Source organism: Carcharodon carcharias, chromosome 11, assembly GCF_017639515.1.
Source record: "Carcharodon carcharias isolate sCarCar2 chromosome 11, sCarCar2.pri, whole genome shotgun sequence".
In the NCBI taxonomy this organism is placed as follows: domain Eukaryota; kingdom Metazoa; phylum Chordata; class Chondrichthyes; order Lamniformes; family Lamnidae; genus Carcharodon; species Carcharodon carcharias.
Window position 1 is genome coordinate 59047214 of NC_054477.1, and position 23979 is coordinate 59071192.

General features: G+C 36.5%; 1 protein-coding gene across 6 annotated transcripts in view; it reads left to right on the top strand.

The window, feature by feature from the left end:
* LOC121284008 (paraspeckle component 1-like) overlaps nucleotides 1-23979 on the top strand; it is a 106534-nt gene that overhangs the window by 33462 nt on the left and 49093 nt on the right. For 4 of the 6 annotated variants that reach the window (XM_041198910.1, XM_041198912.1, XM_041198911.1 and 1 more), the window contains 3 exons: nucleotides 3826-3883; nucleotides 9103-9275; nucleotides 16056-16618. In XM_041198910.1, coding sequence (XP_041054844.1) covers nucleotides 3826-3883; nucleotides 9103-9275; nucleotides 16056-16262 — 438 coding nt within the window. In that variant the 3' untranslated portion in view covers nucleotides 16263-16618. Of the gene's footprint in view, nucleotides 1-3825; nucleotides 3884-9102; nucleotides 9276-16055; nucleotides 16619-23979 lie in introns of those variants that run through there. The other 2 variants (XR_005944419.1, XR_005944420.1) reach the window with 1 other exon arrangement.

Here is a 23979-nt window from a genome sequence, read left to right on the forward strand (position 1 = left end):
AGAACAAAAATATAACCCCTGATGACTGAAAGGTTATAAATGCTCCCAATTTAGGAATTTCATCTCAAATTATAGATTGATTGAAGGGTCGTAGCTATGTTATGGCATACTGTTTATATATTTGAAAAACTTTAATGGTTAGCTCATGCCTCATTTGGTACCAGGCCTTCAATTAAGAGCTGTAATAATTTGCACATGGGTTTTCTTTTTATTAGTATAATTTTTCTGATTCCTTCAGTAGTCTTGCATCTGTGCCAGTTTGCCATTCCAAACTTGGCATAACTGGGGACTAAACACTAACATTGAGAAAAATACCCAAAGATGAAAATTGATGAGACAGATATTATAAAAAATAAAAACAAAATGCCAAAAATACTCATTGGGTGTGGCAGTATCAGCATTTCCTGTTTGTATTTCAGATTTCCAGCAAACACCATATTCTGCTTTTTGACAGTATATGATGTTGGTAATTTGAAATCCTTTCAGTTTTATTGCTCAGTTTTGATTTATACTGATAATTAACTAGCCATGACCTTGTTATTTATGTGGAATTGTTGCATTTTAGTTCAAAAGTACAAATATTTGAATAACAATGAGGCTGAAGTAAACAGGGTTCCCAAGAGGGAAATCAAATTGCAATGTGCAAGTCTCAAGGTTAGAATCTCTAAATTGTAAGCATCAAGGATGGCTTTTTTGGGAAGTGTAAGTCAATCATTACCATGGATGGTATTTTCAAATTGAGCTAAATCCATGTTACCTCATCTTGAGTTTCATAGATACCCTATAAAATCTTCAGTTCATAGCGCAGATTGGCAGGAAGTGAATATAATATAGGAAAATAGATGGTAATCTCAAAATAGATGGTAATCTCATCTTTTTAAGTTACAGGACATTTACCAAATTTGAAGCAGCAGATTAAGTCAATCACATCCATATAATGTGATATAAAAATGAAATCCAAATCAACCAAAATGCACTGTTCTCAAAAGACTTGAAGGAAAAGTACTGAGATAACCTTTGGAAGCTGTTTATTTCTTTGCAATGGAGGAAACATTCATAAAGAATATTTTGTCAATTATTATAGCTGGCTGAGTGATTGCAAAGTTTTTACAGGGAGTGGACTTTGATCAAAGAAAAATACACTTAACCTGTAACACAATTTTTCCATCAATGGTACTGTACATTGAGTCAGCACATCTGCTATTAGTATTCAGTGCCTTGCAGCAATGATTTATGCAAGGCTGCATTATTTTATTCCATGAATTACATTGAAGACTGTGATTTATTCATATAGGGCTTAGAACATTGTATTTGTCATAGTTATGACTACAAAATTGAAGCACATAACTCTTTTTGAGCATGTCTGCTTTTGTAGAATTGTCCTCTGAATCACTTCAAACAGATTTTATTTTTGCAGTGGCAATATGGCGGATTTTACTTTAAACTCATCAAGACCTTTTTTATGAGCATTACTAACAATGAAGAAAATTGTATTGAACAAATTAGAAAAATCAAGAGTGAACTGTTGGTCTGCCAGTCAGTGGTAACTGAATGGAACTCTATACTTGCAGAAATAATTCTTGAACTATAGCAAATTGTTCAAATGACTGCTACCATATGCTTGAATGTAGAACATGCAGCAGCAGTAAGGAATACCATTACATAATTAAAATGAGTGGAAGGGGTGGTCATATGAATCAAAGATAGCATTGTAACTTCCTGTATACTACAAAGAAACTCCTACTATGCTCCATTTGATTCCACTTATGTCATTTCAAATTTGCTGTTTTGCTGATCTAATATATAATACAAGTACTTGTATAAAATTAAAAATGGAATATAATTTTAAAATTACAGCTATTATATCTGCAGGTCCTGGTGCAATCATAGTTCACATCACCTAAGGACTAAATGTTGACTTAACTCCCCCTTGTGGAAGTTTATAAATTTGCAGCTTGTTCACACTAAGGTACACTGATGAAATCTGACACTTCAGGAGCACGATTGTACTAGAAGCACTTCTCTAGAATAGAACTTTGTAAATTATTTACTCGTAGATTTTATTTTAAGTGCAGTGTATTCTTGGATTGGGGATGAATTAAACATGGGAAGGCCTCATGGGCACCAGGTACTGCAGGCCCTAAAGGCTTAGAGGATCCCCAGGAGTTTGAGTTACTAGATAACTGTCTAACTTAACCCAGTATTCCATATTCTATATATTTTTTCTGTATTTGTTGGCTCAGTATCATATTTCTGATACTTCAATACTGAGGTATTTTATCCAATGGGACTACAGTTTTCCAGTGGGAAGCTGGCAGTCTTTTTAGAAGTTAAGATGGGAAAAGTTATGGCATCTGTGCTCTGCCCGAAGGTAGGTCCATGACTCATTTTCTGCTGATGCTTTATCTTGAGCTGTTTTCTTGGCAGTTTTTGTCAGTGGTGGTTTGCCATTGCCTTCCAGCATCGGGCAGGGAAAGGAGGCAGGCCCCAAGGGTACCTTAGCTGGAATGGGAACCGAACCCGTGCTGTTGATGTTATTCTGAACAACACGTTAATCACCTAACCAACTGGGCTAACTGACCGCCCTAAGATGGGAGATACCCCATACAAAATGTTTGAAAACAATTGTTCTAGAGGATGCAAAAGCATGGCTGAAAAAATGCATGTGGATAGGTTTATATAATTTATTTGTAGGAACCTTTAGTTCTGCTACCAAATGAGGCATTTTTTTAAGTTAATAAAATGCTGCTTTTGTTGAAAATTTCCATTAAACAGAAATAAACTAACGTTGCATTAAATTATATTTCTGAATGTATTGTGTTAAGCACTAGAAAAGCAGAGTTATGGTTCTAATTTGAAGTCCTTTAATATAGATGCTAACTTAACATTAACATTTTACTTAGTTGTATGTTCTGTATAATTTTTTTTAAGTTGAGATTTTTGTTTTCAGGTATGTCTCCTGTGGAAGGGTGCAATTTGCATATTTTCCTTGATTTACAGCAACAAACTTTGTAAAACATATGATTATTCCTGGGAGTAAATTACAGGTTTTATGTAATTCTGAATGAATGAATGAAATAAGCTAATAATCTGTGCCATATGGCTGGATTCATTTTTCTGGCGATGACTACATTGGAAAAGTAAAGCTCATTTTACCAGAAAGGTGGCTTTGCTTTCTTGATAATATTTGTTGGATATCCTGAGATTCTGATGACACTTGAAATAATTTTGCTGAAGTAAAAGTCTTGATTCACTACTTTTTCCAACCATGTGGAGAATAGGCAGGCACGTCTGAAATGGTTGATGTGTAATATTTCATACTTTGCAAACTGATTTTCTGTAATGTATCAAAATACAAGGATGCGAAACTTGTTTCGCTGATTGCTAAGTGGAAATGCATTCATTATAATGTAACTAAGATACTTTCATTTAAAAAATGTCAGATATTGGGGGCACTTTTCAAATTTGGTGATACAAAAATTGGCAGAAGTGAAATTGAAGTAGATGCAAAGGAAGATTGGGAGGAGTGGTAGAACGGGCTGCTTACCCACTACTGCCAGTTTTCCACTCCACTGGAGTTTAAAATTACCCCCATTATCTGTTTCACAGAGGGGACATTCTATATAAGTGAGATACAGTTGGATTTCAACCTGCTTTTTTTTTTCTTCCCTGCCCAGTATTCAGATTTTTAATCATAGCCCTGGATAGTTACTGGGGTTTTTTTGGTAGAGCAAATAGGTTTTTTGCACCATTAAAGGTAAGACATTAAACGTACACAGATAACCTGTGCTGGTAGGTTGACCATGAAAATGTTTTTATTTTCAGAGAGAACAGGATATGAGGATGGGTGATATGGGTCCACGTGGAGGAATTGGCATGGGAGGTAGGGTTTTAATCCATGAAAACACCTGAGGTGTTGGACATCTGTTACTTCATGGTTGTGCCTAGCGATGTTCTTTGGGACTGTACCTGTTTGAAAGATGAAATTAAGTTTACTTGTAAAGGTGTAAATGCTGTGCTTCAAAAGTTGTAAAGCTACATCTAGTACATATACTTAAGAGTTTATAATATGGAATACAGCTTGAAAAATTTGATTAGTATTTGTAATATACAACATCTTGCACATACCTGTACTATGGTGTATGGTTGCTTTTCTTCTAGTGTGAAACACTGGGGATGGCAGCTTAGAGGTTTATATTACTGGACTAGTAATCCAGAGATTTGGAGTAATAATCCAGGGACATGGATTCTAATTCCACTATAGCGGCTGGGAATTTACTTTCAGTCAATTAAATAGATCCGGATTTTTTAACTGCTCTCTAAAAAGTCGCACAGTTGTATCAGTCTGCTGACCATCCAAAGTGCAGCAGTTCAGGAAGGCAGCTTGTCACCACCGCCGCTAGGGTAATTAGGGATGAGCCCACATCCTGTGGCTGACTAATCAACTCTGATATAATTACTTTGTTTTTAAATTATACTCTGGCTGCTTTTGTCATAAGGTTATATCACTTTTGGGGGAAAAAGTTCCTCATTTTAGGTTCACCAAGCTTTTATTCATATTACCAATTTTATTTATTTTTGTAATTTGCTGATGTCTGTTCTAAACCATTTTGTAAACTTCAAGCAATAACACCATGTATATAATACGAGAGATAATTTGGTAAAACCGAGTTGCGCTGTCTGGCGATGTCATATTATGGTACAAGTTGCACGCTTTTTTGAATTGTGGTAAACCATTATCTTCTGAAGTATCTGAACATTGTAAAGCTACATCTTGTACTGAAGATATGATGTGGACTGCAGCTTGTTAAAACCAATTAGTATTTCTAAGATTTCAGCATGATGCACAAGTGTTCATCATATACTGTGAAAGCAGTGGTCAAATAAGAATCCTTGCGTTTATATGCTTCACTGAGGTGTGGATAATTACACTGTGTTCATTTTGCTTTAAATCTCACTGCAGTGGAATATTTTTTACCTTAACGAATAGCAATCCTGAATATGAACAAGACCCATTCTCGTTTTGGTTTCACCAAGCTGGTTCATTCCTGTTGTCAGTATTGAGCTTTGGCAGTCCTGAAAAACTTAATACTCCAGCAGTATAATGTATATAATAAAGAGAACTTGATTCTTGATGTCACATTGTTATTGTTTAAGATGTACCTTACTTAAAATTGTGATAAACCATTATCAGTATATATGGGTTGAAGTGAACATTACTTAAAGATTTACTTTCCAATTAAATTTGGATAACCATAGATAATCACAATTCTCAAGTTCTACCATTTTAAAACTGTACACATGCATCACTGGGAGTGACAATTGAATAAAAATTGCAAGAAGTATTTTGGCCATTCTAATGCAACCTCAAGGTTTAAAAAAAACGGAAGAAAGCCTTGGATTTATATAACACTTCTCAGTGCCTCAGGACTTGCCTAAATACTTTTGAAGTCTAGTCACTGTTGTAAAAATATAGGATGATGATACAACCAAATTAGTGCGCAGCAAGTACCACAAACAGCAATTTGATGACCAGATAGTTTTTTTTTTTAATTGTATTGATTGAGGATAAATATTGGCTAGGACAATCCATTGCTGCAATGGATTGCAGAAACTCTTCAAATTGAACTTTGCACCCCGACCCCCAACCACTCACAATGAATAACTGTCTCCAGTGACAGTTGAGAATCAAAGTGTGGCTAACTGCTTTTCTGTTTAGTAAATGAATTGTATGGCGATCACTGGGCATGGTAATAATGTTTAGCCCAAACACACACCCAGTCCGAGGAGTAGTGTTTTGCTTTCAATGGAGACAGTGATCAGTCAAACTGCATGCTTGAAACAGTCATTACTTTTGGAATTTTCCCTGTTTATTCGATGAGGTGAATTTAGGAGTAACATTTTGGTTTATCTATACCAATGTTATGAGTAGGTCTACAAAAATCTACAAATACAAAGTAACATTCCTGCCTTGTGGAACTGTCGGCCAAATCTAGAAAGTGAAATCCATGGCATCAATTGCAGTGCTAACCAGTTAAAACTGCTGACTAGCCCTGGGCATAACTGAAGAGTGTTAGCTGCACACACTAATTTTAATAGAAAACATCTTGTATATGATACAGATAAATGCACTTTACACAAGAATTTTTACTTAGCAAACATCAACCACCATTCAGTGAAAGAAAGGAAGTCAAATGTTTGAAACAATCACAAGATACCTCTTGCCTTTTTACCAACAAATGCATGCATGGTGAAAGTATACATGCAGATACCGTATTAATGAGTATTGAGATCACATTCCCAATGATGTCTACTCCTTTTAATCAGAAATCCAGATCACCACTTCTTGATTCCTACTATAACTTGTGGTTAATGTATTGGACAATGCTGATGTATTAACACTGAGGGCAGCTGTTCATTGGAAGTGGCTGGGGAAAGGTCTCCAACTGATGGTGTTTTGCAGCACCTCATTTACATTGCAGCAATACTGTCTGAGTTGAGGCTCCTAGAAGCAGCATTATAATGTAACCAGCGTTAACATGGGTTTCCGTGTTTTAAATCAAGTTACTAAATTGAAACTGGGTTGAAAAAAATACATACTTGTTGACTTGTATTCAGACTGAATAAGACTATCCTAGAAATAAAATTAAGTTTTCAGCATCAATAACATTTTGGAAATAATTTAGCAATTCATTATTGTTTCAGTATTATTAATAGTTATGCTTCATACCTAAAAGATGACCAATCATTATACTGCGTTCCAGCAGTAATAAGATTTCTGTTAAATGGAACTCAATGGAATTCTAGTTTCACTTATCCCCCTCCAAACAGGTTTGTGTGCTCAAACTAGGTTTATCCAAGAGTAACAGAACTATTTATTGCATGCATTCTGAGATAGCATTCTTTACATGTCTCTCACAACCCATTCCTTATTTTGGTATTTCTTTTCCCAGAAAGAACTCCAGTACTGACTGGGTACTTCTAGAATGTATTCTAGCTGAAGTGCATGTTGCCTGTAGAAATAATTAGATAGAGAAAAACTGTTTGTGTTGGCGGAAGGGTTGAGAACCATAGAGCACCAACTGAAGGTGTTTGGCAAAAGAACCAACTGCTACATGAGAATTTTTTATGCAGCAACTGGGTAGAATCTGGAATGTCCTGCCAGAGTGTGGTAGAGGCGGATTCAATCCTAGTTTTCAAAAGGGACTGGATTAGCACCTGAAGAGAGAACTTGCAGCACTGGGTGGATGGCAGGGAATGGGACTAGCTAATTTGCTTTGTAGTCAGTGTGGGTGTGATGGACCCAATGGCTGTCTACCGTGCTGCAACTATTCAATGAAATCTGCTTAATTTTATCAGCCAGTCTAAATGTAGGAAAACTGACATATGGTTAGGAAATGAGATTTGGGTAATCGTGTTTTATTAACCCATCAGATGGATATTAGAGGTGCAAGTGGAATAAAATACATTGTGTCGGCCCAGTGGTTTACATGTGCCCGACACAAATTATGAAGAGTTTTGTTATTTGCCTTACCTTTTTCATAACTACTCAGGTGTGTAACATAGCAGAGTCGCTATCTAACAAAAACTTTTAAGACGTTGCACATGGTTAAGTTGGCATGGGCTACTAAAATGCAGCTTTGCTGATTACTTAGGTCATTATGCAAAGTTGGAATGGTTTGAACTTTGTAGGCTTGTTGCCTCTTGCATTTTGTAGCTAACCGCTTCTCTTCTCCTTCATTCCCTCACCAACCACCATTATATCAGCAAACCTATGTTAGAAGGACATAATTGTAGGATGACATATCTTAAATAACAATTTCTAAATTGTGTACCTGGATTTTGGAATCTTGCCTGTACAATATTTCACTAGCTGAACTTAGTGGTTTTGGGGAGCAAATCCTAGCCTGCAGGAAAGATAAAATTAACTAAGGGCTTCAACTTTAGCTCCGATTCCTTGTTTCAAGTTACTATTGTGTGGCTTAGTAGTATTAATAACTTGGAACTGAATAGTTCAAAAAAGGTCATATCGGGAAGGTTCAGTACCGTATATATTTTAATGCTTTGATCCTTTTTTAATGTTTGGTTTAAAATGAAAACATCAGGAGGTCGATCTGTTAAAATGGGCAAAGCAGTGTTGCTTAGCATAATTTTCAGCTGATGAACTCTGGTGATGTGAAGCAAAATATTACAAAATTGGCTATGACTAATATTTTTCCAAAAGAGTTCTGTTCTCATCTTTCTTTCAGTTCTGGTCTGAAGACACAATATATGCTACATTTTTGTCAGTTCATTATCCTCAAACGACTTCATATGGGTGTAACCTAAATAAAAACCATATGTCTATGCCAGTAGAAATTTGCACTAGACTCGGAGAGAAAAATTTGTGATTTAGTAGCCCTGGTCTTTATACATAATTGATTTCTTTCCTAGTAAAATAGTGGCAAAGACCTTCCCAATTAGTAGCTTATAATGTAGGACTGAAGGCATTATGACTTCTGTGGAGAGGGAAAATGGATAAATTTGCTTAAGCTTGTGAAGAATCTTCCAAATGGGTTGAACAGACTGACCACAGTTTTTAGTTTATAACATGAAAAAATAATTTTGCAGCCCTAAGGGACACTTGGAAAAAATTCAAAATTACTTGATGTTTGATCTTATTGTGAACAGGTGTTTCTTTGGATGATAATCAAGTTATCTTGTCATTGTTTTTCCTGTTTCAATTGTGAATCAAATGGAAACATCCAAACAATGTATTTTAATTGATATTTTCTTGTTACGGAGAGCTTGTTTATGAAGCAAAAATGTTGGAAAATATTTTTGGGGGGGGAGGGGGTGTGTGTGTGTGTGTGTGTGTGTGTGTGTGTGTGTGTGTGTGTGTGTGTGTGTGTGTGTGTGTACATTTTACGCGGTTTAATTTGTACAGTCCCAAAGAACAATTTTTGCAGGCTGTTACTCAGGTAGCAGTTGCCTTGCATGGTCCGTCTATTAAGCATGTTTCTATATTTATTTACTAAGTTTCTACAAGTATTCAATCCAGTTAATTGCCTTGGAAGAATAATTAGATTTAGGCTAGATCTAAGTACCCACTATTTTGCATAGATGCGTATAGCCCGGCTCCGGCTGGCACCCAAGGCCCTGCTCCACTTATGGGTATGAACATGAACAACCGTGGACCTATGCCTGGCGCTACAATGGGACCTGTCCCAGCCATTGGGCCAGAAGGAACTGCAAATCTGGGAACACCCATGCTGGGAGACAACGGTGGAACAATGGTAATGTATTAAACCACCTAATGTTTATTGCCTTATTTTTTTTAAGTAATGTAAGATATGTTTACACTAACACTCAGACTGGCATGAGCATGATCTTTTATCAAAGGTTTGCCTATTTCAGAAAGTTTTGATCGTACCTATTTGCATAATTTTCAGCACAAATACTTTCTAGCAAACATATTTGTAAAAATTATAACAGGTAAAAAGCTGGATTATTAAAGCAGTTCAATGTCATCAGGTATGTTTTAGATGATCCTCAAGTTAGGAAGATGGGTGCCCTGATGCACAAATTATCAGTTTATACATGCGTATGATGGAGTGAAAATTATAGAATACTGTAATGATAGTGATTGCACAGTATTGAAATTGTAAAATGAGTATAGGTCCATTTGAAATTGGGCATTATCAGACTATAGCTATTAATAAAAGCTCATGAGATATTCATGTTTTAATATTTTGGTATACAGATAAACCTGGATTGTGAATTTCAATAGACAAGTAATTTTATCTAGGATTAATTTTTAGTTTTTTTTATAGCGCACTAGTTATTGGAGGAAACAAGTTATGGTAATGATTACGGTATTTGGAGGACCGTGCAGTATGTCAAATTAAATGACTACTTTTATATATTCTGATAGACTTAAGACCAGTTCGAATTTTGATAATGTTTTCTATGACATATTTCAGGGCAAAGTTTAAGTAAAATCCAAATATCATCTTTTTAAAGGGGTTTGTGTAACCCCTTGTGTAACTCATATGAGACATCTGCCATTGCGCTTTACACAAAGCAAGCATAAAATTAAGACAATGCTATAAATCATTTCAAGTTTCCTAGGCCATGTCACAGAAATTGTTTATGACACTTCAAACTTTGCTGTAACCACAGCACAGAACTGCACAGTCTAAACAGTGTGCCAAGCTTTCTGAAAGTGTAAACATATCTTTCGGATATTGAACTCTAATTCACGCAAAAAATTGTTTGCATCTTCACATTTGTGCAAAGCTGAAGTTTGCCTGGGCTAGAATTTAAACTATAAAGTAATACAGCACAATGCTAAAATGGGAAACTGAGAATTCTGTAAGCATTCGTATTTCCATTCATATCTCAGCAGTTTTTGGGTATATTGTATGCTTGGGTAATATCCTGTGTACTGTTAGATTTGGTTATGCTTGAGATAATGGAAAAAAGGAAATGCTAGCCCTATTTCTCATCAAAATTGGAAACTTGAATTGTTTGTTTGAATTTGGTATACAAAATAAAATAGAGACAAAAATGAAATAAACTTCAAAAGTGGGTGCAGCCCATATCAGATTGTGCCAATTTAAAATGGTTGCATTTATTTAAGTCATCAGAAGCTAAGATTTTTTAAGTACTATTAACAAGCACAGGTATTGGATTTTAAATTCTAAAATTTGTGAACTCTGGCTAGCACCTTTTTAATGTATTTTGACCTGGGCTGGAATGTAACTTTGAGCATATAGAGAAGGTTCCATCTCTGTGATCTGAAATTTTCTTCTATAATGGAGAATAGTTTCACAAATAGGAAGCAGAGATAGAAGTGAACATCCTTGCAAGCTGAAAAAATTATTGCCAATATCTTCCTCTTTCAGTGGTGTGCCGCCTTCCATTTTAGTTTTATTGCTAACTTTTTATTAAAAAATCTTTTTGACTTTTTTCCTTATGCGTACAGCGACAGAATTATTTTTAAAAAGGCCCCTCTCCCACCCAGAATTGAACCACTAGCCAGAAGAAAAGTAGATTTCATAATTGTTAAAATTTCTGTGAGGACAGAACTGCTATAGGTGACAGGATAGTCGTATTTTTTTTTTGTCCCATGAACCAGTAGCAAACATCCACTTACCTATGTTAGCATATGGTATATTTGGCCGCAGAAAAATAACCAGTAAGATGGATTTTGTTTATTTGATTGGACTGCATTTGCTGCTGCTTGTTGCAAATGGGAACCAACTTGATATTCTCCCTTTGTATTAGCTTATATAAACCATGTGTGTATACGTTGGGAATTAACTTTACTGTGTGTTACCTAACATCTGTTTAGTGCATGGAAAGGACATCACTGTTTTGGGATTTCCCAATGGACTTTTAATACAAAAACAGAACAAAACTCTTTTCATTTAGTACAAGACCATAAGATATAGGAGCACAAGTAGGCTGTTCAACCCATCGAGTCTGCTCTGCCATTCAGTGAGATCATGGCTGATCTGCTAAACCTCAACTTCACTTTCCTGCCTTTTCCCCATAACCCTTGATTCCCTTACTAATTAATACCTGTCTATCTCAGCCTTGAATATACTTGACAACCCAGCCTCTAAAGAATTCCTGATAAAGAATTCCACAGATTCACTACCCTGGGAGAAGAAATTCCTCCTCATGTGTCTTAAATGGATGACCTCTCACTGAGATTATGCCCTCTTGTCCTAGACCCTCCCACAAGGGGAAACAACCTCTCAGCATTTACCCTGTCTACTAAGACTACCCTGCCCACTAAGGATCTCATTCTTCTAAACTCCAGTGAGTACAGGCCCAACCTATTCAACTTCTCCTCATAAGAAAATCCCTCCATACCCAGGATCAACCTAGTGAAACTTCACCAGACTGCATCCAATGCCAGTATATCTTTCCTTAGATAAGAGGACCAAAACTGTTCACAGTATTCTACATGTGATCTAACTAGTGCCTCGTTTAGTTTTAGCAAGACTCCTATTTTTATACTCCATTCCTTTTTGAAATAAAGGCCAGCATTCCATTTGCCTTCCCTATTACCTGCAAAACTTGTATGCTAGCTTTTTGGGATTCATGCACTAGGACCCCCAAATCCCTCCTTTCTTCATTCTTTACCCACTTAAGTAACATTCAGCTCCTCTATTCATCCTGCCAAAGTGCATAACCTCACATTTTCCATCTGCCAACTTTTTGCCTGCTCACTTAACCTGCCTATATCCCTCTGTAGACTTTGTGTCATCCTCACCACCAGCCTTCCCACCTATTTTTGTGTCATCTGCAAACTTAGTGATAGTACATTCATTTCCCTCATCCAAGCCATTAATATATATTTTAAATAATTGAGGCCCCAGCACTGATTCCTGTGGCACTCTACTAGTTGCAGGTTGCCATCCTGAAAATGCCCCCTATATCCCCCTGTCTTCTATTAGTTAGCCAATCCTCTATCCATGCTAATATACTATCTCCAACACCATGGGCTGTTATCTTATTAAGTAGCCTTACATGTGATACCTTATCGAGCAACTTTTGGAAATCCAAATATATTACATCTACTGGTTCTCCTTTATCTATCCTGCTTGTTACCTCCCCAAAAAATTCTAATAAATTTGTCAGGCATGATTTCCCCTTCATGAAGCCATGCTGACTCTGCTTGATTATATTATGCATTTCTAAATGCTCTGCTATTATATCCTTTATAATAGACTCTAATGTTTTCCCAGTGACGGATGTTAAGCTAACTGGCCTATAGTTACCTGTTTTTTTTTGTGTGTTTGTGTGTGTGTGTGTGTGTGTGTGTGTGTCTCCCCTTTTTTGACTAAGGACAGTTTTCCAATCCTCTGGGACTTATCCAGAATCTAAGGATGCTTGGAAGATTGCTATCAGTGCATCCACTATTTGTGTAGCTACTTCCTTTAATATCCTAGGATGCAACCTACCAGGGGACTTATTGGCCTTTTGCCCCATTAATTCTCTAACACTTTTTCTCCAGTGATAGTTATTGTATTTATTTCCTTCACCCCACCACCCTTTTTTTTTTGGCCCCATGATTATTTAGTATTTTTAGTTTGCTATTAGTGTCTTCTACTGTGAAGACTGATGCAAAGTATTTATCCAACTCCTCTGCCATTTCCTGGATCCCTATTATTATTTCCCCAGCCTCATTCTCTAAGGGGCCTATATTCACTTTGGCCTCTCTCTTCCTTTTTATATATTTAAAGAAGCTCTTACTCTCCATTTTTATATTGGTTGCTAGTTTACCCTCAAAGCTTATTTTCTCCCTCTTATTATTTTGGTCATCTTTTGTTGGTTTTTAAAACTTCCCAATCCCCTATCTTATCACTAATCTTTGCCACATTGTATGCTTTTTCTTTAACTTTGATACTATACTTAACTTCCTTGGTTAACCATGGTCGGTTTATCCCCTTACTAGAATCCTCCTTCCTCACTGGGATATTTCTTTGCTGTGAGTCATGAACTATTTTCTTAAACGTCTGCCGTTGTTCATCAACCATCTTTTCTGCTAAACTCCTTTCTCAGTCCACTCTAGCCAACTCTATTCTTTAGAATTACCCTTATTTAAGTTTAGCACAGTTGTTTCCAAACCAAGTTTCTCACTCTCAAACTGAATGCTAAATTCCACCATGTTTTAGTCTCTGTTTCCTAGGGGATCTTTTACTTTCAGATCATTTATTAAATCTGCCTCATTACACATCACCACATCCAAAATAGCCTGATCTCTGGTTGGATCCATAACGTATTGTTCTAGGAAACTGCCCCGAATACACCCTATGAATTTTTGCTCATGGCTATCTCTGCCAATTTGATTTTCCCAACCTACGTGAAGATTAAAGTCGCCCATGATTAATGTACTGCTGTTTTACATGCCCTCATTATTTCCTGATTTATTCTCTGTCCTACAGCATAGCTACTGTTATGGGGCCTTTGGCTACTCCCATCAGTGTATCCTTCCCCTTGTTATTTCTTGACTCCACCCAGATGGATTCCAGATCTTCCGATCCAAGATCATTTCTTGCTGTCGTACCTCATATTTTGATAATTTGATTAAACCATATCAAAAATGGTACCCCTTTAAATGTGGTCTTCGGTATCTGCCATTTCCAAATAGTCCATAATGCAGCTCTCTGTTTCAAGAAAAATCCCACACAAATCTGCTGGTAAAGAATGAATCTATGCTGCAGTTTTGGCAATGCAGTAGGATTCTGTTCATTTTCCACATCCAGAAGTACAGTCCTTCAGTTGGAACTTGTATTGTCAAGTTGGTAAAGCTGGTCCTGAGGAGAGCAGTACAACCAGGAGAGGCCTAGTACACCCCCAATAAGAGCTGGAGGCTTGTTTCATTCCCCACTGGAAAACCTGCTGTTTCTGCTGGTAGGTTTTTCAGATATGGGCTTTTCATTCATGCAGATTTTCATATTCACTGTTGCTCTTTTCAGCGATTAGGAGAGTTAATTACAATCAAGGCTTGGCCACTTCAGAGCAACCCAGTAAGCTCTTTTGCGCAGAGTAACTGAACCTATGTATGCCAGCATCCCTGAGTGCACCCTCCTGCTCCAAGACTATGAAAAATCAAGGGACAATTGCAACTCCTGTTTGTGACTTCCCTGTCCACTATTCCTGCAAAAAACAGCAAAGATGCATAAAAAAAGTGAGAAATGGAAAGAGAAAAGGAAGGTGTGGAAAGTCAAGTGAACAAGACCTGATGAATGTGTTGGACAAGAGGGTGGGAGTTGTTGGGGGATGGGGTGGGTGTGGGGGGTGTTGGGTGGAGAAGAGTAAGGGAGCTTGGAATTGCAGGAAGAGGAAGATGGGGAAGGAGAGGTGCAAGAAGGACTGAATAAGGTGGAAAGACGAAATAAAGAAGAGAAACAGATCCCGGTGAAAAAAGTGGCAGAGGAGAGGAGGCGGAAGAAGTGGGGGAGTAAGTGATTGAGCATTACATAGAGGAGTGAGAGTAGTGGAGGTGATCAAGGTAGAGAACAAGTGCAAATGGTGGGAGAGAGAAGTTGAGTAATGAGATGGATTTGAGTGGGCTAGGGATGCTCAGAATAGGCTAAATGAAAAGCAGGGATTGTGGTGAAAATAGCATGGTCCAATTAATAGTATAGAAGGAGCTTGAAGGTTGCACATGTTTTGAAACAATTGAATCATACTGTGCACATTTCCTATTTGTGGCATTCTTCAAAAGGATACCCCTGATCTGATTATTTAAAATGAGTTCAGAAAAAATAAAAACATTGTGCTTCATTTATACTATGATTTGCGTAAAACCCTAATGTAAATGTTAAGTTTTGGAAGGTGACATAAATTTAGCAGCAGACCAAAATTTTAACACCATGTAAACCAGGAGTACTGACATTAACTGAGATATCAAATGAGGTAATATTAAAAAATACTTAATATTTTATTGCTGAAAGTGGAACTGGTCAGTTATTAAAAGATATGGTGATTTTTTTAAAAAATGGTTGCAGCTTGAGCTATACAAATCTATCTTTGAGGTGTGAGAAAAGATTTCTGATTCCTTAGTTGATTGCATAATTAGAACTTATGTAATTAATGTTTTGAGATTTGCCATGTGTTATTGATGTTTGTCATGGAAACTTGGCTTTCACAGTAAACCTGGGTCTTTAAAGTACAGAGAAAATCAGATTTATAATTCAAAAATCTAGTGTGTTGTGATGAATTTTCATTATCAGTTTGGAGTTCTTACAAAAAGTTAGAAGCACCCTTTGTATTATGGCTGTAGTTACTTTTTGTGTCAACTTGAATGTAGGCTGTGAAATATCAATTATTTTTCATAATTCAAAGCACCATTAATCAATACATTAACTAATGTAATTGCTCCTTTCTATCTCCTTTTTGTATGTTCCTGGTACTGCTGGACTGCCTGCCAAACTTCATGACACCAACACGGGAATATCGCCAATCAATCCATAAAATTGCCATCTTTTGGTTTGTTCCTACAATGGAACGTGTTATGGACTTTTTTTTTAAATTGCTATCTGAATGGACACTAGCGCAATGATAGATTTCCCCAAGGAGGTCCTGGTCAAATGGGTTCTCCTCCTATGATCAATAGGGGAAACCTGAGTGGAACTCCTGCACCTGAGCCGCCTCCTCAACAACCCATGGCAGGTGTGGGTGTGAGTGGTACACCTGGTGGTTTTGGTAGAGGAAATCAAAGGAGTAATTATGATGCAAACAAAGTCCACAGCAGATTTTAGACATTTTGAATTGTAACAATAGACCATTCCCTTCTGTGACAATTTAAGGTATATGGATATCTGGTGACTTAAATAATCAGTTGAGTTTTATCTGCTGTTACCTGACACTGTTTTTTAATGTGATGTAGATCTTGAATTTTGCTTTTCTTATGTAAAATCTTTTGTTTTGAATCTTTATATTGAAGTAAATGCTTCAGGCTTTGTAGCATAGAACAGCAACCACATAAACATCATTGTTTAGCAAGTTGGGTTTACTCCTTGTGAATGTAGTATTATACATACATCTTTTAAAATGTGACCATGCTGTAAAATCCATGGAGTTCTGGAATAATAAATAAAGCAGAAAATAAACCATTTTATTTTTGTAAAAGTACTTGAAGGTTAAGCAATTTATACTGAGAAATGCACAATGTGTGTATATATATGTTGTGCATAACTTGAAAACTGGTGCAGCCATCAATCATACCTTTTCATAGTTCCTAGTACTAAGGGTGTGAAAATTATCTCACCCAGAGTTGTGTACTGCTTCACAGTTTAAGCACAAATTGTAAATAGCTACCTTAATTTTTAACATGCTTGGGAACAGCTGATGCGCAAATCCCTGTTTCCACCTAAACCAACCCTCACCAATGTATAACTAAGTCAAAATGCTATTTGTGACAGCTTATATAGTGAATGAAAACTTGAGGTGACATCTAGGAATGTGTTCCATGGTAGTTTATGTTGTACTCTGTTTAAAGTCACCATGTTGAAATCTTGTGCAGTATCTGCTGTGTTGCTGGAATACTGCAGCAGCATGGCAGCTTATAAATGGATTAGCAACATCCATTAAATAACTATTACAAAAGCATCTTTTTCATTTACTTGGGATTTTTGTAATTCTAAGCTCTGAACACTTCACTTGCTTGACTGCCTGCCTAAGAAAAAAGCTACTTTTGAAGATTCACTAGATTGGCAGCATGCTTCATGACCTCAATCCCTCAAACAGTAGAGGCTGTTTAATTCTTACCAAAAGAACTCGTCCTTTTAAGATAAAATCACATGGTATATTGTGTCACATTGCATTGTTCCTTAATAAATGGAGTTGTGGGTTTGTTGAAGTTTTAAATACTTACAGATTTTTTTCAGTTCTAACTTTTAAATGAATAAGTTGAAAAAATGTAGTTAAATTGATTTTAGCAGTAATATTGAGTGACAACATCTTGATCATAAATTGAGACCCAAATTTTTTTTTAATCCAATGAGTTCTAAACATTTTGTTCTTTCAAATTACTTAAGCTTTAAGTTGTATATTTTTATATAGTAATTTCCAATAATGTTTTAATATGGAACTATCATTGTTTTCTTCTATTATGTGTTGATTTCTTGAAACTGATTAGATTGCCCCAGCAAGGTATTTGGTCACATAGCAGGGAGGAATATAAACAGATTTTTTTTAAAAATGTTTTAGGTTTAACCTCCGTCCTCCGGTTGAGCTGTGCCTGAACATTTTCATGCTTACAAATAGCTGTAACCTGCATATAGTGTTTTTTTTTTTTAACCCTTTTGCTTTGATTTTTTGGAGTTAACCAGTATTTTTGGTTCCTTGTGTGAACTCTTTTTAATGAAATTCATTTTTGCATCTTGGTTGCTATGCTGCATATTTCCATCATTTGGAAGTGTTAACAAGATGGAAGTAATTTTTGTGATCAACATGAAGTTGAAGATTTTGGGTGCTCTTTGGTTCAACTACTTGACTAAATTTAGTATTTTAATACAAAGGCTTCATTGTATTATAAGTTAGACGATACTAAACAGTTGGTTATGACCATTTAAAAAAAAAAGCCTTCAGTCCCATCAAACTGACTTTAAACCAGTAAAAGCTACAGCCACATGCATCATTCTTCTTTTCCCTAGCTGAGCTGTATACTGATAGAGACAAAACAAACTACAGCAAATTCAGGAAAGACTGGAAAGTTTCTCTCCAACTGCTAAGGCAATGAAGCAAACTCCTGAAGATTGTGGTAGCTGTGCACAGCTGACAGGCAACTCATTCTATAAATGGAAGTGGAACGTTCTCTAGTTCCACTTTGAATGACTAGGGTTCCCCTGCTTGCCACCTGTCTTGACAATTTATTTCTTGCATTTTATCTAACGCTCTATGCTTATGGATTTTCTGGGCATGGCCTCTAGCCTTATCCGTTTCAAGTAATCTAATTTAATGGTAGGCAATCGAGTTGTCATTTTCAAAACTGCAAATTATATCCTCTCTTTCTCCAAAGTAAATAACCCCAGGTGTGTATCCCCTTTTATTCTCTTTGTCATTACTCTGGTTACCCTCATAGCACCATTTTCTGACCTTTTAATATTTCCACCTTGTACAGGGATTCAAACCGGAGACAACCCTTGAGTATGCTAAGTATAATGCTCTTCATTTTTGTACCTTTTGCTGCCCTAAAAACACAATTGCTGTGTCTGTAGCCACTTCACAATGTGCACCTTAGAAATGATCAAGTTGCTCCCCTGCTGTGTCTTTTTCTTGATCTGTACCCTTTTACAAATGTATAGCATAAATCTGCCTGAAGCATAGAATGATAGCACAGAAGGAGAACATTTGGCCTATCAACTCTTTGAAAGAGCTTTCTCCATAGCCCTAGAAATCTTTCCTCTTAAAAAGCAAATTGGATAAATTTATTAAATTTAAAGCTTGTTTCCATTACCCTTTCAGGCAATGGATTCCAGATCATCATAACTTGCTGTGTTTTTAAAAAAAACCCTCCTATGTCAGCTCTTGTGATTTTATTAATTATCTTAAATTTAGGTGCTGTGATTAATTACACTTGCCACTGGTGACAGTTTCTCTTTTTATTTACTTTATCAAAACCCTTCATGATTTTTGAACACCTGTCAAATACTATGAAACCTCAAAAGCCATTCGGATCTATTAAGAACAATGCTCAACTCTCTGCTTATGTCATAAAACCACTATTAAACATAATAGTTATTCTATAATCCTTTATTTATTTATTTTTCTGTGCAAATGCTTTTTCCTGAATGCTCTTTGGAAGTCAGTCAGACTAACTTTCTATGCTATTCTGGTCACTTTTAAAGAAATCTGTTAGTGTGATGTACCATGCAGGTTGTCCTGAATAATGGCTGAATTTTTCAAATGCATGTTGTATCTCATATGCTTTTCAACAGTTTTCACTATTACTGAAGTCAGACTTGAAACTTAATTGCCATGGTGCAATTTAATCTTGCCTTAAATAGTTTGGCTCATTGTGATCCAATTATGTATGGGAATTTTCCTGGACTTGAGTGAGCTCCTGTATATATGTGTATGGCAGTGGCTTGCAAATCATCTTCCTCGGTTCCATGAACACTTTGGGGAAATGGGATTTATGCATAAATACATTCATCTTGGCAAAAGCCACTTCTGTTGCAGTCAATTTTAGCTACACACCTCTCTTATAACGTTCTTGTACTATGACCACTTTCCAGGTGGACAAATTATGCAAAAGATACATTTAACTCCTCAGCGATATGCTTTGGTTTCTATCTAACTTGTCAGGGCACATCCCTTGAAGGATCAATATTGTCCTTGATTTCTAAGATAACTGAAAAAAGACTTGCTGTCACTGCAGTTGTGTATGGTCCTTTTTTTTCCCGAATGCTGTCTTCGCTTTTTCTACTGGTGTTTTTGTTCTCCTTTCACTTTTATGTTTCCACCAATTTTCTTGGCACTTAATATCTTACACCTATGATGTATGTTTGTGCTTTTTAAGCAAATTTATGAATCATTTCACTAAAATATTAAGTTTTGACAAGCTATAAATTTATGACTCCAATTGTATTTTTGTTTTAAAAGTAAGTAAAACATTTGGGCAAACAGTCAAATTTTGGGTGGAAATACCAGCAGCAACATTGGCACAGTATTTTTCTTTGTGGATCTTCACCTCAAGTCACTGCAGTACTTGAATAATCAGTGGTTATGAAATTGTATTCAAGATGTTTATGGTTACCTAAATGTCAGTTGACTATTATCTATCTGAAAGCCTGGTGATTACTCTTGTGCCTTCTGCACATCCCATGTAGGGTTTGATACCTAGTATTTATACATGCCTAGCATCCTGCAAATTAATTATTTGAGAGTGGATGTAGTATGCAGGAGATTAAACATGTAAACATATCTGCTATGATCTGTTTATAAGAGCTACTAAAATGTAACTGGTAAGTTGTTGCTTTAAAAAAAATACTTTTAGCAGACGGACTGATTTCTTTCGTCAAGCAAATTGGATAGAGTGCTTTTTTAGAAACATGATTTCTTACTGGTTAACTTTGCATTTTGGCATATATTTTAAATTGTCAGTTTATCAATAAGAATTGTTCTCAACAGTGACAACCAGTTGTGTTGCAAATATATTTATGTATACTGGGGTTAGTACAAAAGGTTTTGTGTATATTTACTCAAATGGTTACGTGTACAATAAACTTCTTTTCAACTTCAATAACTTTCTATGGATTTTGGTTGTTGAGGGACTCAAAATAGACTGTAATTTAGATAAACATGCAGCCACATGCCAGTTCTTTTAAAAAATAAAGTATAAGGCTTACAACTCTGAGTGAATTACTTATATAAGAATTCTTGTACATTCAAAATGCTTGGCACCAGTTGTAGAAGCTTGTGAATGATGTAACTCCAAACAATCCAATAATCATATTTCTATTTTGATATGGAATGGTTCTGCATCATTAGATATTGTACTCAAAATTAATTTTTTTGTCATTTAAATGAAATTAGTTGCATCATATTCATTTTGTTGAAATAATTAAAGTAATTGAGTGGCATTTTTGTGGCCCAGTCAATGACCCTGCTGGTCCATAATCTGATAGATTATCTTTTCTGTTATGACTATTAATTTTTAACATTCCATCTATAATTTTGAAGTGCTTCTCCATATGCTGAGATTTAGTAATTACACAATCCACTGGATTCCCAGTAATTATTATAACCCTGTTTATATTCAGGTGGTCAAAGTCAGCTGGTGATGACATTAATCATATCTGGTTACCAGGTTTTTTTATGCCCCTTCACCCTCTTCCTTTAACAGGATTAACTCCTTTCTGGGTTATAGTTAAACTGCACTGTTCATCCTCCCAGTATGTCAGTTGACTGGGCCTCTGTATTTGTGTCTCAGCAGGGTTGTAAAAGTAGTATGAGGCATCACTTAGGAGTTCTCTTTCGTCTGATGTTTGCGAATGACATTAAAGCAGTGCTAACCATGTCCACCTGTAGCCCTTCCGTGGGTGGAACAAATCATTGTCTCCACATCTGCAGCAACAGTCATAGCTTTGGTAACTGTCTAGCAAAGTTTCTGCCAAAGATTGCTCATCCATGATAAGAGCTTTGAGGGCTGTGGTTGCCTGCCTAACCTGGCTCTTCTAATTTTCTGTTTTGCTCAGGAATATTGAGTTGTAGATTTAAGCAACTCCCATGACCAGACTGCTAAGAGCTCTTTCTTTCACATGGAGGATTCAAGTGAACAAAACAACTTTGTAAGATTAGAAGCTATCCTGAAGAACTGTAGTGAGACTTAGAACAAAACCAGGGAACCTTGAGACAAACCTCTGACTTTTGTAATTGTATTCCCCTCTTGGTTATCCGTATTAAGATGTCCAGGGACGTACTTCAGGTGAATGCTTTTGAGCAGGTATTCAAGTTTTGGGTGCATAGTATTCCATATCGAAAAACAAGGTCAAAGAATTGGTACCCAAAATCTTAATCAAACCCTGGAGTTATTTTAAAAGCTGAAAGCAAGACTTGGCTGAGAAGGAAAAAACAATTTGAAGCTTCAATATCCACTGTGTATAGAGACAGTTTTGTGATGTGGTCCACCATTTATATATAAGATTATGAGGTGATGTTCTGATGAAAGTCATCAACCTGAAATGTTAGCTGAGAGACTAGAGAAAAATGTGTGATTAAGCACCGGAGCTGGGAGGAAGGGTTGTCTTTTTGGGCAGGGTTATAGGTTGGGAGTAGTGGAAGCAGGATTGTCTTGGTGACAAAAAAGCCCATGAGAAGATAGGTGTTTAATTGGCAAAGCAGCTTCAAAGGTGATGGCGAGAGAGTTTGTTGAGTTTATCAACAGCTGCAGAAGTAGTGAGGTGAATGGAAGGCTAAAGGCTAAGCATTTGACAGCTTGGAACTGCATTTCTAAGTGCCATGGAAGAATATTGCTTTCTAGGGATGGTAGAGAAGGATGCATGGTTGAAAGTGGGTAGGGGAATATTAAGTGATGAAGGGTTCAGGAGGTGGCTGGGGATGGTGTCTGATTAAAAGCATGGGTGTAGAGAGGCCTTGAGATGGCAATGTTGTGGGAGTTGATCTGAATGATTAGGACAGTTCATATGGTGACCTATTCAGGGAAGTTTAATGAGCCACGGGTAACAGTTAAAGGAGATGAGGCAAGGTGAGGGGATGGTAATGGCAATTACTGAGGAATTATTCAATGCAGAGACTGGTAGAGGATATCTTAGAAACTTAGATGAGGTTTTGTGAGAGGGGTATAGAGAACAAAGATTTTTGAGGAAAGACAAAAGATAGATCACGGTGACACTGAAAGGAGGAGAAGGTACTCAGGTTGAGATCAATGTTTGGCGCAAAGGAAATGGGATAAGGGATGGTTATTGTTCTGCTGATGTTGCGAGGCAGCAATTATGATTGATTGTAATGACTGACGAGAAGCAGATTGACAAGACTGGCCCCCGATGGGCACATTATGCGGTAGGTTAATGAAAGGAGGGTGGATCATCGTGGCTAATGCTCATTAGGAGTAAGGCCACTGGGATATTGAACTCAATTTTTTTCCTCAAGTATACCAGCATTTTTTATATAGAATCCACCATCAAAAAAATACCCAATATGTGAATGATATTAGGGATGCCTACATGCAACATTAGCACTTTGGTTTTCAAGTTTGCTTGAATGATTTAATGTGCTTATGTGATCCTATTTGGGCCTGGAAAGTCATTCCGGCAAACTGGGGTTGTTGAAAAAAACTACTGTGTATCTTTCTCGTGCAAGTTTTGTAAAGTGTCATGTTGTTCCATTCCCTTTTAAGGTAATACCCATCTTTCCCAAATATAATAGCCACAAATGCTAATAATCCTCTTATACCCTGCGTGACAATATTTAATACTAATTTACGCTATTGCTGTTAAAGTTAATGATAAAGCTTGGTCTAAAATTGTTCTGTGGACCATTTGACCATTTTAGACAGAATCTTTAGTAGGAGACTAACAATTTTACATTATTAAGCACATGGTTGTGATTCTGCTTGCCAGCTCCTGCCCCATGGAGTTATAATCACCAATTGATTATTAAGCAACTAATATAAAGATACACTCAACATAGCAATAGCCAAACTATTTGAACAACTAAAATTTTCTTGTGGTGGGGAGACTCAATAGTTTTGTTTCATTTTGATTAACCTTCTCATGGCTGAAAAGAAAAATTACTGAGTTACTGAGAAATTTACATCCATTGCTAAGTGTCTATTTACCAAAGATGAATTGCACACTTTCTCTCTCCACAACCACCCCCAAAGGGCTATATTCACTTAACCAAATTCAATGATGTGGTACAGGTAAGGTTTAGCGACCCCAATTGTGAACTGAGATTAACAGTCAGATGTGTGATATCCAGGGTTACTGCCTACTGAGAGCAGCAATATGG